Source organism: Microchirus variegatus (genome assembly GCF_963457635.1).
Source record: "Microchirus variegatus genome assembly, chromosome: 20".
Lineage (NCBI taxonomy): Eukaryota > Metazoa > Chordata > Actinopteri > Pleuronectiformes > Soleidae > Microchirus > Microchirus variegatus.
This window is the reverse complement of record NC_139821.1, coordinates 17,580,887-17,597,957: the sequence shown is the minus strand read 5'-3', so window position 1 is coordinate 17,597,957 and position 17,071 is coordinate 17,580,887. Positions and strand designations below refer to the sequence as shown.

At 43.8% G+C, this 17,071-nt stretch overlaps 1 protein-coding gene across 1 annotated transcript in view; it reads right to left on the bottom strand.

Annotated features, from left to right (window-relative positions):
• Positions 1-17,071, bottom strand: part of scube1 (signal peptide, CUB domain, EGF-like 1) — a gene marked incomplete at both ends in the record, with an annotated part of 184,741 nt that overhangs the window by 15,254 nt on the left and 152,416 nt on the right. Inside the window, 2 exons of the mRNA XM_083906981.1 lie at positions 2,601-2,717; positions 10,585-10,707. Coding sequence (XP_083763107.1) covers positions 2,601-2,717; positions 10,585-10,707 — 240 coding nt within the window. The remainder of the gene's footprint in view (positions 1-2,600; positions 2,718-10,584; positions 10,708-17,071) is intronic.

Here is a 17,071-nt window from a genome sequence, read left to right as displayed (position 1 = left end):
GGCCATTGTGGGAGTAACACTACTGTGCAGGCTCTATGGGCCCCACAACCTGGAAATAAACGTGGAAGTCAGAAACTTTTTTTGGCATTTGCGCTGGGTGAGCTGCCAACTTGAGAAAACCTTGTGAGACATCGTGGTATGCGGGGGCAAATGTATGGCTGGCCCAGATGAGGTTACTACCACACACCCAATATATTTATTTATAGTAATATTTTATGCATCCCAAGCTTATTAATGCTTTATGTATTATAAATTCTTAATACTCATAGGGCCTGATTTACTTAAGCTTTGCGCGTGCGAAAACATGTGCAAACTGGATTGCACACGCAGATTAGCGTTGATGCTAACAGGGCGCAACGAGGAGTGCGTCCCTCAGACGGGCAAAATAGCACTCGCAACCCATTTAGCGTTCTTGCCTTTATGCATATGCAATATGGGGCGTTTACACGCTATTTTGCGTGTGATGGGAGGAGAAAATGAAAATATGTTATTTTAGCACACGCAAAGTGATTTATCAAACCTGAAACTGATTGCGGTGTTTATTTTTGCGTCTATATTTAGCACGTTTGAAAGGCAGGTCTTAACTGGCACAGCAATGCGCGCACATGGCTGCGGTTATTTATAGTTATATTTGTAAATCAGGAAATTACGCTTTTCCAGAGCATGTTCAACTACGCATTCACAGATGACGCACATCTATTTCTTATTTGGTATATCTGAATAAATTAAATATAGATATCAATAGCAGGATAAATGCGTGTTTGTACTGGTATGGGCTTAACTTGGTCTGCAGTTTGAGGTTTCCTATGTTCCTATGTTCCCCGGTTAAGACCGGAGGAACGGGGAACCCCGCTTTACCTTAACAGGTCCAGCTCTAACCTGGTCTAGTCTCGGTGCACGGCGAAGCGCAGGTGGCACAGTGCGCACACGTCACCAAAACCTCACAGGCAGGTTACCCTAACTCTAACCCTTCCAGTTCCAGACACATTTAAATGCAATAAATAATCACAACAATCCCTATTTAATGTAACTATCTGAATCAGCTATAGATAAATCATATATATTGAAGTTGATTTTGCACAATATGGGGACCTTTAATGTTTTTATGATCGCGAGGAGCCAAAATCGTGGTCATTCTATGCATTACGGTGAAACTCAGTAACAACGGGTAAACGGACATTACTATGGGGTATATGAAGCGGGGGTTGTGATGACGGTGCATGACAATAGGTGATAAGTGGTGACAGTATGGCTGTGGATATTAAGTTAGATCGACACTCCCCTGGAAGCAGTGGATGTGTATTTACCTGGGTCTCATTCACATGTAAATGACCAGGCACAAAACCGAGCGTTCTGAAAAAGGCTGTTTTGGCAGGTTATTGAACTGCTATTGTGCTTCATCATTATGATATTTTGACTAAAGCATGACACAGACATGTTCATTAGGGCACCAGGACCTAGTTTAACTTGGGTTAATAGGGTATAATATGGGACCTTTAAACATTGCATGTTTTATCGCCTATACTTACACTAAGTGGAACCACTAAAACATGACTGAGTCTTGTTTTTTCACATTTTGGGGACTGGTATGGCCCCCTGAGTCCTAAAGATCAGTACTAAAATGATTAAAAAGTTGATTTTGCACAATATGGGCCCTTGAAACACGAGGACAAAATTTAAAGGGACACTGTGTTGTATTTTTTGGGTTTATGTAACCCAAAATCCACTTTTTTATACATATTATGTGCTGCATTGTCTAGTCGCTGTATAATAGTTTTTGTTTCATTTTCGTAGTGTTTCAAAAAGTCATGTAAAATAATATGGTCGCGGGCCGTGGTTGCATTGCCACTGTTAGCAGCGAGACGCCATTTTTCTACCGGAGCCTGTAAGGACAAACGCGAGAGAACAAATCAAGCATCGCTTTACTTTAGCGGAAGTCCCGCCTCCTCTCTCTCCGCTTCGTCTGCTACGGCCGCGGTAGCTCGCTCTCTCCCTCGCCTCATGAACCTCATCTCCTGATACGGAGAAAGACAACGAGGACGACATTTGACCGGCTGAGGATACCGTAGCGCTCAGGGAAGGGATGGTTGAGCAGAGGAGCAGTTCTTTGTTGTACATTTCAGCCTCTCCTCTAGATGGCACTATAAACTACTTACTTTACCTTTAACGATTAGATTATTAGAGTAGAAAGAGAATATAAAACACAAAAGAAAATGTATGCTGTAATAATGCCGGTTGGTGGTTGGAACGTCACTGTGGTGCTTGTCATTACCCGACCTGTACCGGAAACTCGATCCGTCCTGCACATGTGCTTGGCTGAATTCCGAGAACTATTGAAGCGTAGACAGGTCTGTTTAGCTAGTTGGAAGCTAGCAATACCTTCAGATTTAGACACTATGTGTGACTTGAAAATTAGGTAAAGGGTCTATTCCAAAAATGAGCCACACAGCTTACGCATGTTAAATGTCTTATGAGTTGGTTGGGTTGAGTTAACATGTGTGCTTCAATGAAAAGGTGTTCATGTAAACATAGCTACTGAGTGCAAGTTTTGTGTTTTATGCCTTTTGTAATGCTGTGGTTTAAGGTGAGCAGAGACTCACCTCCACAGTGAGTCATGCCGTACAGGATGTGTCCTTTGTTGCACACACACTCGAAGCTGCCAGGGTAGTTGATGCAGGTGTGGTCACATGTTCTCTCAAAGGAGCACTCATCAATGTCTGAGGAAAACCAAAGACATGCAAAATTGTTACACTGTATGCAGTAGAAAGAGGGCAAAAAAGAATCTTGACAGCATTTTTAATCACCTTTCTAGCCTTGATGACTACTCAACTTTCAAAGACAGTTTTGCCTTTCACCCATTCACAAACACAGTCATAGAGAGTATCCACTGAGCATTCAGGGCTTTTTCTCTCACACATCATACACATTATTCACACCCTTCGAGCACAGCTGTCCGGAGAAATTTGGTTGGTTAGGTGTCTTGCTGAGAAGAGGAAACTCAGCCTGACTGAATTAACACAGATGAAACCAGGGACGGACTGGGACTAAAAAGCCGTTGTGATGATCCGCTTTATTTGGCTTTACACGGCAACGCTCCCGGGTGAAACCGTCAAAAAAAGCATTTATTGATGGATTAAAACATAACAAACATGGATATTTAAAGTTGAATTTCTCCATATTGGTACAGTAAAAATGCTTGATATTGACTGTGTGTGTAGTCTTAAATGTGTAGAAGACAATATCATCCATAGCCAGGAATTATTGTGCAAAATATTTTTACAGTAGCTCAAAAGTGGCCGATTATGCCACTTGGAAAATATGGACTTTTATTTTGAAATTTCTCCACCACAATTTCTGACCGCAGTGTTTATCCATAAATTAGTTCATAATTTACACGAACGTCAACTTCCCTCTTAGCAGAAACGCGCACAATATTTTGAACTCAAACATACGTTCTCCCTCTTCCGCCTGGTATTGGGCATATAGTGGCTCAACGTGGGTGGAGTCAAACATTTAGCTCCACCCACGTTGAGCCACTCCTCGATCTGCGTACTGCAGTCAGGGCTTACTCCCACATTCGCCTCAGGTTCTCTAAAGAGAACCAGGGACGAATGTGGTGCCAACTTCAGCGTCGTCACGCTGGCTATCCTCCTGTACGCGTTGACATCAGATCCATGTGCAGTACAGCCAAACAACAACAAACATGTCGGATTCGATCCATCTGTCCGACATTCAAGTTGCCTTGATCCCTCGATCCCAGTTATCTCGCAGAACATCTTCAAAAAAAAGCAGCTTCAAATTTCATTCTGCACTTCCGTTGAGTCATGTTGACAACCCTTGACTGGCGCAAAATCCTCATTTAAATAGGGCGGTCTTAACCACTTCTGCGCCTGTAGTCAATTGCGGCCGCAATCTTAGTAGTTTACCCGTAAAACGTAATCCAGTAGCAGGCGCATTCTTTATGCTCGCGCACACAATTTAGCGCTCTCTATTTGGAATCAGTAAATCAGGCCTATAATAAAGTAATGAGAGGAGAGGAGACACAGAAGAGAGACTCACCTGCTGCAAGATTTAAAATAATAATGACAAATTTATATGTGCATATTATTATTACCATCTCTGTGCCTCTATAATAATACTAAAACTATTATATATAATAATAATAATAACAATAATAATACTTTTATACTTATTTACTTTTTATTTAGGTACTACTATTTTTGTATGATGCAATGGAGGGTATGTTTTTCGAAAAAAAATACTTTTTTAACATGAGAGTCAATGGGAGAATTTTTGGCGATTCTCCACCTCAATCAAATCGCCCCAATAGAGGCAGGACTATAAAACATGACTTGAAACTTAGGATTCTGATTGGACAATGACAATATGATAAGATAATATGTCTAGAACACTGATAATAACTACTTTTGCTGGCAGAGATGGCTGAAAGGAATATTAATACTAAGGTTATTTTTCAACATTCGTTCGGTATCTCACTATGGGACACGCCCCTACACACTTGTCCCCAGAAGCTTTTTTTCATTAAGCCAGTCCTGACTGGCCGGAGGACATGACGTCTGCCTCCAGAGGAGGGACTCCCTCCTGCTTATATTAGCCCGACGTCACGTCATATCTTCAGTTTAATACCTCTTCTTGCTCTCAGACGCATCTCTCAGAAGGCAGCATTGCAGTTCACAGAGTGAGCTAACAACTCGTTCGCCGAACGCTACCTTAAACTACATCTACTGAGTGTAGTAGCTGGGCTGTCACCAAACAGTAGCTGCTGCAGCTTGGCATTTTAAATACGGAGCTTAATTGTTCTCTTCTCCTCACCATGGAAAAGACAACGATTCCGTGTGTGGTTGCAAGATAGCCGAAGCGGACACCCATGCTCTGCGTGCCTCGGGCAACACGCCACAGGCAACCTGAGATGCTAGGGCATCTCAGGTTGCCTGTGAGCACTGCGCCCGTCTTTCAAGTAAGACCCGCCGTCGCCGACTAGCGCGCCAAGCTAGTCTGTCGACCGCGGATCCTATGGTGGACCGCCACCGGAGTTAACGGAGAGAACCCAGGGAAACACCATCCCCGCGGGAGCCAGCTGGGGTGACCAACTCGACACTGCCGACCCACTCTCCGATGCCAATGATCAAGTTCCCCACATTTTTATGGGACAAGATGACATCGACGACTTTGACTCAGAGATAGGAGAGGAGTCTGTGAGCCTTGGCTCTGATGACGACGAGCAGGGGATGGTCTCTTTCTCCTTTCCCCGGCTGCAAAGCTCTGCGAAAGTACACGCATCGGCTCCCCAAACCCGACTGACGGTGTGGACCTGCACGTAGTCTGTGTCTGTTCCCTATACCAGAATGTTCAATAAAAATGTTTGCAGGCACCCAGCCAGGCCATGTACCAATGGCGCAGCCATGAATGTTAATAAAAAACATGAAAAAAAGAACATTGACAAACGATCAGAACAGGCCTGTGCACATGAGCCCACTAGGGGAAGCCTTTGTTTCACCAGTGGGACTGCAGCCCGGCCAGCCTGTGCGGTTGCACATAAGCCAGCTAGAGAGAGCCATTACTCCACTAGTGGTCCAGCAGCCTGCTGTGATGGGTGTAATGTGCGTGGTGGCCACAGAGCCCATCGTTCCCTCTTAGCCCGGTGCTGCAGGCAGGCCACAGTTGGGCCCGCTTATGAACCGATCCCAGCAGTGGCGGGCGTGTGGGGCACCAGACTGGCTAATAAAGACTGTAACCAGGGGCTACAAGCTCCAGTTTGCATACACCCCACCCCGTTTCACAGGGGAAGTGCAGTCACAGGCTCAGGGGGAGAAAGCTCTCGTCTTGCAAAGAGAAATAATTTATTTACAAAACAAAGGAGCTATTCGAGTTATACTGCCAGAACAGAGCCAGAGCAGTTTCTACTTGAGATATTTCCTAGTCCCCAAAAAGGGGATGGGGTTTACAACCGTTATTGGATCTGCGAACACTGAACAAGTGCATGAGACAGTACACGTTCAGGATGTTAACACACGCAGCTCTGATATGTTCTGTGCGTCCGAGCGATTGATTCATATCCATCAATCTAAAGGACGCGTATTTTCACCTACCTATTTACCCACCGCACAGGAAGTATCTCTGCAATAGCACCTCTAAGGGAGAGGAATGCGGCTGGCAACATACATAAACGACTGGCTTCTAGCGCCGGAGTCGCCCCAGCAACTTCAGGCACACACCAGACTGCTCACATCGCATCTGATGTCCCTGGGTTTCAGAATAAACTGGGAAAAGAGTCTCTTTTATAGGTCTTTCTCTGAATTCAGTCACGTTCAAGGCATGTTTGTCAGCGGAAAGGATGAAAGGCTTGTCTGGCACTTTTTTGCCGAGGGACACTGCTAAAGTTCAGACTGTGTCTCCGGCTTCTCGGGCTGATGGCATCAGCTCTGGTCGTAGTCCCATTTGGCCGCTTGCAGATGAAGCCGTTTCAGAGGTGGGTTGTGTCACTCAAACTGAATCTGACGCACCACGGCCACCGCCAGGTTTTGGTCTCTATGGCATGCCTCTTGGCGCTGTGCCCTTGGAACTCCTTGGCGTTTCTGAACTCAGGCGTTGCCATGGGAACGGTCCTGGTGAGGAAAGTGATTACAACGGATGCCTCCTCGACGGGCTGGGGTGCCACGCACGAAGGCAGGCCAGTGAATGGAGTTTGGAGCTCTCATGTGCGTGTGGTGCACATAAACTGTCTTGAGCTCCAGGTCGTCATACTGGCACTGAAACAATTCCTGCCCTATCTGAGAGGGCGACATGTTCTCGTCAGGACAGACAACACCACAGTGGTGGTGTATATCAACAAACAGGGGGGATTACGCTCACGTGATCTGCACACGTTGGCACACAGACTGATCATATGGAGCAGCTCTCGCCTGTTATCGCTGAAAGCCACACACATGCCCGGCATCCTGAACCGGGGTGCGGATTTACTGTCCAGAGGCAGTCCCCGCTACAAGGAGTGGAAACTCCAGGGCGCTGTGGTGGCTCAAATTTGGGAAAGATACGGTCGGGCAGAGGTGGACCTCTTTGCGTCAGATGAGAACACAGTGTCCTCTGTTTTATTCCCTGACCGACCAGGACGCACCTATGGGGCTGGATGCGTTGGCGCACGAGTGGCAGCATGTCCTCCTGTAAGCGTTTCCCCCATTAGAGCTGATCATTCCTACTCTCGCCAGGGTGAGAGAGAGGGGTCTCTCTCTGATTCTGATAGCTCCCCGCTGGCCAGCGAAACACTGGCTAGAGAAGATACATCTGTTGCTATGCGTCCGACCGTGGCCATTGCCTCTCTGCAGAGACCTCCTGTCGCAGGCGTGGAGAGATTTTTCATCCTCATCCAGAGCGCATGGCTCTGTGGGCCTGGCCCCTGAAAGGCTGAATCTGACCACGGTCGAGCTGCCACGAAATGTCATTGAAACTATTCAGTGCGCCAGGGCATCCTCTACACGTTGTGCTTATAATGGCAAATGGCGTGCGTTTGAGGAGTGGTGCGTAAAAACAGGAGTCATTGCTTTCCAGTCCTATTCCTGTTATTTTTACATTTCTGCAGAGTCTGGTGGATAAAGGACTGGCTTTCTCAACCATTAAGGTGTATTTAGCCGCTATTTCGGCTTGTCACGTGGGCTTTGGGGACAAAACAGCAGGACAACATCCTCTCGTTTGCCAGTTCATGAAAGGAGCACGGCGCCTTCGTCCTGTGTCTAGGAGCCTGGCGGCTCCGTGGGATTTGCCGATGGTCCTGATGCTTTGTCTCAACCACCTTTAGAGCCGCTGCAAAAGGTAGAGCTCAAGATGCTCTCCTTTAAAACGGCTTTATTGCTGGTGCTGGCATCTTCTAAGCGAGTCAGTGACATTCATGCACTGTTGATGAACCCGGCATATACGCAATTTTTAAATGAGGATTTGAAGGTTTTACTGAAACCTAACCCGGCGTTTATACCCAAGGTACTAAACGCATCTGTGGCGTACCGCCCTATAGAACTGTCAGCCTTCTATCCTCCGCCCTTTTCGACGCAGGAGAATGAACGGCTTAATTTATTAACCTTAAGATCTTTGGAATTGCTAAGGAAAAAAAAATCTCTTTCTCCTCCTAGTTGGTTGGGCGTCGCCCAAATCGTCCCTATACACTGTCCGCTCTGCTGTACAGGCAGTAATAGTGGACTTCTTTTAAGACTATCACCACTGGGTTCGTCAGAGTGTTCTCTTTCTGCCGAAAGAAGGAGGACAGGGCCTCATATCTGGCCAGCAGACCTGGTTTGGAGGCCCATGACCCAAATTGTTCTGTCCAAGTGCTGTGAACTGGGTCTGGAGCAGCCTTTGTTTTTAAAGGACCTGAGGAGTGACCGACTGACGGATTTTCCACATTTTTAATCAGAACGTTTTTGAAATCCGGGGGGTTTTTAAACAAAAGAAAGCCCATAGGATTTTACCTTGACTTGCTGGATTGATTATTATTAAAGGAATTGTTTTCTGTGGATCCAGAGTAAAGCACTTTATGTATTCTTACGTTTCCATACATCCAGTAAAAAAATGTCTATTTTAAATCCTGTTTTTTCTTTTTTTGGGGGTTTAAACATAAATGAAGTGGTTCAATCAGGCTACTGCGAGTCAAATATTAATAACTGGGATTAGAGGTTTACAGGTTTTGCTTAATGAGTAAATAAGAGGAAAAAATAATCAATACAAGAGACTATGAAAAGAGCTAATTCTCTTTAACTATGGAGTTACTTATATGGAGGAAGTTTTTAAGGCCTGGATTTTGGCTCGGTAAACACAGCCAACTGTCCATGAGAGACAATTAACTCATGTGATTTAAACCAGCCCATAAGCAGCAGAGTTGACATAAATGCAGCCCATGACACTGGGATTACATACAACTGTTTAATGTAAGAGGAACATAAAGGAAAAAAATCCTGGATTCTGGTTTGGTTAATGTGTTTTTCTTTTTCTGAGACACACCTTCAACCACGATGGGGTGCTTTGACATTGATTGCTGACATTAATCTGACTGCTGACAAGATTCCTTCTATCTCTGCCTTTCTAAACATTAAGAAAAGAGGGAATCATGTGTGGAAATTTCTTGTGCAACTGTGGCAAATGATTAATCTTTCTGCTCTATTTTCTCAGCCAGCGCTCGCAAATGCTCCAACACTGGCGCAGTGTATCACCCGGAGATATTTTCTCTGGAAAAGCTTACAGGCAGAGACAGAGCTGACAGATAAAATGTTCTATTTCATTTAAAAGGTCATGTTGGAGCTGAAACGGCCAAATGTCAGTGGATGGGACAAACCTGGCAGCTATTGGCAGCAGAGACACTCTGGCATAGGTGTGTCGGCTACCACAACAGACACTGACGTTGTGATGTGGCTGACAACACTCAACACCATTTTATTAAAGTCTTACAAGCACAATTGATGTTATACACACACACACACATAGTGGATGGGAGAGAAAGGGAGAGTGAGAGAGAAAATTAAGCACCTCTGGGTTTAGTTGTAAATAAAAATAATTTCTGTGTTTGTGCCTCTATCTCTCTTGTTGTGACTTGCATCCAGGAATCTACCTTTGGTTGAGGAAACATAACCAATGATCACAACAAGGCATCTACAAGTGATTTGCATTGCTGCATCAAGGTGCTAATTATGTCTGGGTGTGCTTTTAATCAATGTATTCATGCCCTTGTGAGCGTTATGCTTACATCAAAATTGGTGCAGACTATATGCACGGTCACTTCCCGGTTTATAATAATAAGCCAATGATGCAGAGATGTTTTATAGTCAGTGTCAGAAGTTACCAAGAATTTAGTAGCGGCTGCAGTAGTACTCAGCTCCCATCATGATGTTTGATGTAAAACATTCTCGATCTAAATTGGATGTTTTAATTGGCAATGTTACCTTAAAAAGTCCAACTTTCCCCTTCGCAAAAACTGACTTGAAATTCATGAGCTGGCATATATTTTAACAGAAGTTTTAAGTGACGCTCCGTGCATGTAGTCCATTGTTAGTCATGTGATTTGGCGATGAATGTGCAGTGGGGGAATTTGTGCAACATGTAACATCATATTTTTTTTCCAAAATATACAATATCAGGGTATATAATGCAATGTGTTTTTCAGAGAATATGCAACATTAGATAGGACATCACAGTAATATTTAAAGTTATGATTTGATGTCAGGCCACACCATTGCCTTGTGGGCCTCTTCGTGTGGAGTTTGCATATTCTCCTGTGTGTGAAATCAGACAACTGTGTGGTTGTCTGATTTGCTCCCACAGTCCAAAAACATAAAGAGGTTAATTTGACAATGTAAATTGCCCATAGGTATGAATGTGAGAGTGAATGGTTGTTGGTCTATGTGTGTTGATCCTGTGAAGACCTGTGTCATATTGGATTGGCTCCAGCTGATAAATATTTACTGATGTTATAATCAAGTGAGCAGTTGGTTCATCTTCTCAAAGACCTATGTACAAACCAGATGATGGCCATTCAAGAGAATACAGGTTCCAAAAGACATCTATGTTAATATTCAGGTCACTGACCTTGACACGTGCGTTCGTCTGTGAGCAGTTTGTGGCCTTTTTGACAGCTGCACTCGAAGGAGCCCACTGTGTTCTTGCAAAAGTGATCACAGCCTCCGTTGTTCTCCTGGCATTCATCGATGTCTGGAGGAGAAAAAATGAATAAACAAATAAAATGGATAATTTGTTCACTCTGTGGCAAACAACCTCTGTAATTTTGCTTTCATTGCTTTCTGTCCTTTCTTTCTGATATTTTAATGATTTATGTGCACAATGAATGTACCATGTTTCAGATTTGCTTGTCTAACAGGAGTACAGCAAACAGTAAGGCGCAGTTTTTGGACAATTGACTTGGGACCATGTTCAGACAATCCCACTGTCTCATCCCATGATATGCTATTTACCTTGAACTAATGGAGTCTGACTATTGCACTTTTTTTGAAAAATATCCTTTAGTCCACCTCCACTGAGTAATTGGACAGTGGACAAAAATAAATCACCTTTTTATCACTGATCTCTCTTAAAGTCTACAGTCCACCATCATTCTTTTCACCTATACATTTAAGATGCTCTGGAGAAAGTGAAAAAAACAGACACTGATGTGTTTCAGGGCTTCAGCAGCTTAAGAATGAATGGAAAAGCACAAAACGTTAGCAGTTAAATAAAATACAAGGCCGTCTATGTCAGTAGAGAAATGTAGGCATTGTTCAGACCTGCCATTACAGTGTCTGAGTCTACAGTGCTAAGTACAGGTGTGAAGACACTTGTAAGTCTCACACTAAATTCAGAGGTCATGTTCATAACTGGTACTGAGATCCATCCTGAGAGATCTGATCACAAGAGGACAGTGTTAAGTAAGGTTGCAAAATTCCGGCTATTTTCAAAACTGAATGAACAGAAACTGGAAATCTTAAAAATTGAAGGTTGGGAACTTAAATATAGTTGGGAAATAACATATCATAGCATAATATTGTGTTAAACAATTGAATACAGTTGAATATCAATGCTATTTGTCAACCAAAAGCACATACGATACGATATGATAAGATATACCTTTATTGTCCCACAATGGGGAAATTCCCAGTGTTACAGCAGCAAAGGGATAGTCACACAAAACAATGTCAACAAATTATACAAAATACAATACAATAATTGAATATTATAGTATTAGTATGGTGGTGACTGGGTCTGCTGTGAATCTTTGGCCAACGTGCACCGAGCGGGGAGGGAGTGACTAGTAAGAAGAATTGTGTCTGCCGTGCTGCTGTGATTCGTTTGCGCTGTCAGACACTGACTGACATGCGCACGTTCTGACACACACTGAACTGTGGCTGTGGACGTGAATCTCGTTGGCGTCGCGAACAAACTGACACACAGGGAACTGGAGAAATGTGGCTGACGAACGAACTGACACACAGAGAACTGGAGAACTGCGGCTGTCACTCACTCACTGACCCGCGCACGTACTGACACACACTGAACTGTGGCTGTGGACGTGAATCTAGTTGGCGTCGCGAACAAACTGACACACAGAGAACTGGAGAACTGTGGCTGAGGAACGAACTGACACACAGAGAACTGGAGAACTGTGGCTGAGGACATTAATCTAGTTCGGCTGTCACTCACTCAATGACCCACGCGCGAACGTACTGCACTCAGGGAGGACGTGAGTCCTGTAGCAGGGTCCTGCTAAGCACTGAACGATTCGGTGAACAAATCTTTTGAATGTATCATTTTAAATCAGACCTAGACTGGAAGTTCCAATTAACCCTGTTTAGTGTGTATCTGCGTCATTACCTTGTTTAAGAAGCCCTGAAGGTTCAAAACAAACAGTTCAGCCATTGCTGAGAATGCTGTGTTTTATTGTAATCTCGGGCTCAGCGAGATCTCTGAAAAAACCCGGTCCGGTTATGAAAACAGCGGTTCTCCTGCTCCGGGCACTAGTCCGGGTACATCCGGTTGCGTACATTGAACCGCAGAAGAAGAAGAACGTCCGTTGTGGAGGTGTTTCACGAGCGACAGTGTCTTCTGACTCTGGGTCTGACTCCGGTTCAAAGTCATAAAAGGGAGTGGGTTGCTGAATATGTCACTTCCGGGTATTGGCCAATCACAAGGCAGTTGGAAGGCTCTAAGCTGGGTGGCCAATCACAACACAGTCTGTCTTCTGGGGTGAGATTTATGTCTGAAATATCGCAGCTCAGCACAGTGCCAGAAAAAGACAGATTTCTATCGGCTCATTTACAGCCACTAGGAGGTTTTTGACCATAAAAACAAGTTAATGTATGTAAGTTGACCTCCATAACTAACACATATGTGCAACAGGACCACTCTATGTGAGCTTTAATGAACGGATTCTCGTGATTCAGTACACTCAAATGAACTGCCGATCCCATCACTAGCATTCCATCACCTGACGTCACACATGATATCTAGAAACCTGAACTATTGAAGCCACATCTGAGTTCAAGGACTAAATAAAGTCTAATGATAAATAAACACTAATGGCTATCTCGCTGGTAAACCTATATTCTAAATGTAAATTAGCTACCACCATTTAATTTTAGATGGTAGTTTATCATGGCACTAGCTACCTGGAATATGATATTGTTTCCACCACCTGCTGAACGGTTTTCTGCAACCATACAAGAATTTACAACATGATGTGTAAAATATTTTGAAGATGTTTGTATTGATGACGTTCTACTCTCAAATGGATGTGTCATTTTTTTTTACATATTTCATATGTTTATTTGATTATTTTAATATGTTGCCAATTTGGAATATTTCCAAAATTCCCAAACTTAAGCTACCATTGAAATTTACCCAAGATTATGGAAATTTACAGTAATTTACCGAAGATTTACCAGGAATGTTACGCCCTTTTTCAACCCTAAGTACGATTCTTCCACACCTTCAATAGATGCATGTCCCCTGTGACCACTTGGTTCCAGACCTCACTTCCCCTACACTATGCAAATAGGTGTAATTTTTGTCCATGAGAACAACATTTTGTTTCGAACAGTGTAGATGTGTCTGTCGAACAAAAACAAAAACAAAATAGAAGGTGGAAAAGCACAGGAAAGACCTACACAGTACCGCAAAATATGGATGCCAACTGCTGTACAACAACAAACACCAGAGAATAAGAAGACATGATTTCAGGTATACTTCAAAACAACATATTAGACACAACCCCAAAATACACTGGTTGTGGAACAGATGCACTGCAGAATGGATGTGCTGCACTGTAGTTCGCACAGCTACACCATTTTACACTGCTTGCATCTCACATCCAAAAAGATAATGATAATTTACTGATTTGAAAATCAGAGGCAGGGTTTGTGATTTGGCTCGCCAGTCACGATCGCAGGCTTTCAACAATGCAGCTGTCGCTAAATACACCAGTTAAATATTGAGATTTTAGACATTTCCTTGCTCATGTTGGAGATTAACCCACATTTTCAGGATTGTTAAGTCTTTTTACCTTATCTACACTTCAGCATTATTTGCTTTGATTCTTGTATCGGAGGTCTTGCTCATGAGTCTTCCAGTGACAACACTCTGAACAATCGGTGCACAGTAGTCTGACAATGTCACACATAGTATCGGCTCAGCTTACTTGGAACCTTGCCAGAGTAAAAAAATTGCCATGTAACAGGTACATTGCTACTGGTTAAGCAAAATAACTGCTGAGGCGTGTAGCGCTCGTGGAAAAGGGGCTTATAGGTTTTCTTGTGGTATTTCTTGCATGCAAATACACTTTATATGTTGTAAACAGAAAAAGTATTTAGTATTTAGGAGCAGTATTTCTACCGACTGAATAAGAAGAAATAGGAGCACTCTGGGCTTGCAGGGATTCTTTCTAAGATGTAGTTAAGTGAAATAAGTTGTGGTGTCAACACGGGAGAAGTAAACTAGAATGGCTCTGACTCCGGATCAGAGACACAACATGGCTGTTCTGATTGGCTGTTTGAAATCTGAAATAAGAGGGTAATGGTAGGCGAATCGATCCAAAAATATCGATATATTGATCCAACGTTGGTATTGATATTGAACAGTCCCAGCGTAATGGTATCGATACTTCAGTTTCTGTCCTGCCCGCGTTGCTGCAGAGGCGGCCTGTCTGTCTGTTTCTGTGCAAGTGTCGCTACTTTGAGTGCCGCTGCTGCTGTCACAGTGCAGCCAGGCAGGCACACACTGCTCCGCCTCCCCCCCTTATGCTTAATCATCACGTGATCCAGGTAAACAAGCAAGAAGTGCTGCTGGCCAGTGGCAACTACTCCATCATAGAGACGGAGCGGAGGAATGGGGACGATAGAAAGAGGAGCGCTGTGTGGCTTTCTTTTGAAGTCACAAATGAAACAACAGCAAAGTGTGCAGTTAAACACCTGTAAACTACAGTGGCAATACAACTAATTTATACAAACACATGAAAAACCACACCAAGGAAAATGCCGAGCTTCAGAGACGGAGAGACAGACCCACACCACCAAGTTATATTTTGGCCATCTTCGACATTGGATAATACATATGGTTGTGCAACTGGTAATTTGTTACTTTAGCCAACTCAATAAAGTATGCCAAGATCTTGAAATAATACATGTATTAAACATTTTTGTATTTATTTTTGGAGAGAAAGACTACTCAAAGAGGATGATTTGACACTGGATAAATGCCTACTGGTGTGTAGAGCTATGGAAATCTCTCGTGAGCACAGCAAGACTATTCAGGGACAAGTGGTTGAGGAAGTGCATGCTTTCCAGCGGAAAACAAAGACAGACAAAAGTACAGAAGTATCATGCAAGTTTTGTGGAAGACAAAAAACAAAATGTCCTGCCACTTCGCAGACAAAAAACAAAATGTCCAACCACTTCGCAGTGACTTGCAGGAGCAAAGCGAATCACAGAGAACAGAGGAAGAAAGTGCACGCTGTCACTGAACAAGACTGGTTTTAAGTTGTGGGAGAGGACTATAAAAAGCTAGTGAAGCCATGAAACAGCATGAGAACATATTTGCCACTGATAGTATTGTTTCCACAACTGACAACAGTGAGTTGACATGGACTTTGAATGAGATAAAGACTGAGTTCAAGGATGTGTTCAGGGGATGGATGCTTGGAAGGTCAATATAAAATTGATATTGACTCCACTGTGGAACCTGTGAAACTCCCAAAGCGAAGAGTCTCTGTGGCTATGATGAAACCTCTACGAGAGGAAATTCAGAGCCCAGAATCTGCATCGACCCAAGACCACTAAACAAAGCTCTGAAACTAAATAATTTTCCACTGCCAACGATAGATGACATTTTGCCAGATATGTAAAAGGCAAAAGTTTTCACTGTGTGCGATGTAAAACATGGATTCTGGCATGTGAAGTTAGCAGCAGAATCAAGCTAACTTACCACACCTTTTGGGAGATTTAGGTGGTTCAGGATGCCAATGGGTAGCCTGAGGTTTTTCAACGCAAGCTGATGCAAGCACTGGAGGGCTTGCCAGGCATCCACATCATCACAGATGATGTTCTCATCAAAGGAGAAGGTGAAACAATGCAGAGCGCGAGACCAGACCATGACGACAAACTCTGACAGATCCTTCAGAGATGCAGAGAGAGGAATATTAAGTTGAACGCAGAAAAACTCAAACTCAGAAACCAGGAAGTGCCTTACATTGGACACCTTCTCACAGCTGAGGGTTTGAAAGTCCATCCGGAGAAGGTTCCAGCCATCACAGACATGCCACCACCTACAGACTTTAAAGGTGTCCAGAGACTGGTATGGATTGTGAACTTTTAAGTTTTATGAACACCTCTCAGACGACTGTGAGCTACTGAGGCAGCTAACACACAAGGAGAGTCTTTGGGAGTGGTCCGAGGTGCAGGAGAGTGCATTCAGGAGACGCCCAGATCGAAAAAGTGTGCCTCGGCATGGTATTTGGGATGGAAATGTTCCATTAGTACACTTACGGCAGACCTGTTAATGTACAATCAGATCAAGGGGTTTGTCCACTTGCAAATATCATCAAAAAACCACTATGGAATGCACCGAAACGACTTCAGTGAATGTTGTTAAGACTGCAAAAATATGATCTAACTTATGTTCCAAGTGACATGCTTCTGGCTGATACATTGAGCAGAGCGTATATCTGAGTCATACAAATGCGTGTACAAGCGGACCTGCTCGGCCGGCCTTCTATTGAAAATGAACAGTTAGCGCACGCCATAGCCAACAAAGTGAACCCTTGTTCTTACTCGCCGTAGTGTGCCGGGCGCACGCCAACAATGAAGTCAGGGTGGCGCGGCGCGAGGGCGCGCCACCTGAATTTTTGTAACTTTGTCGGCTGCGGCGAGCGCCAACTCTTCATTTTCAATGGAAGGCTGGCCGAGCAGGTCTGCTTGTACATGCATTTGTATGACTCTTCTGTCTGAGAGCAGTGAGACAGTCAAATGAAAGGAGATTTTTACCACGTTACAAAAAGACAATGGCTTTTGCCGTAGGACGTGAAAAAAAAGAC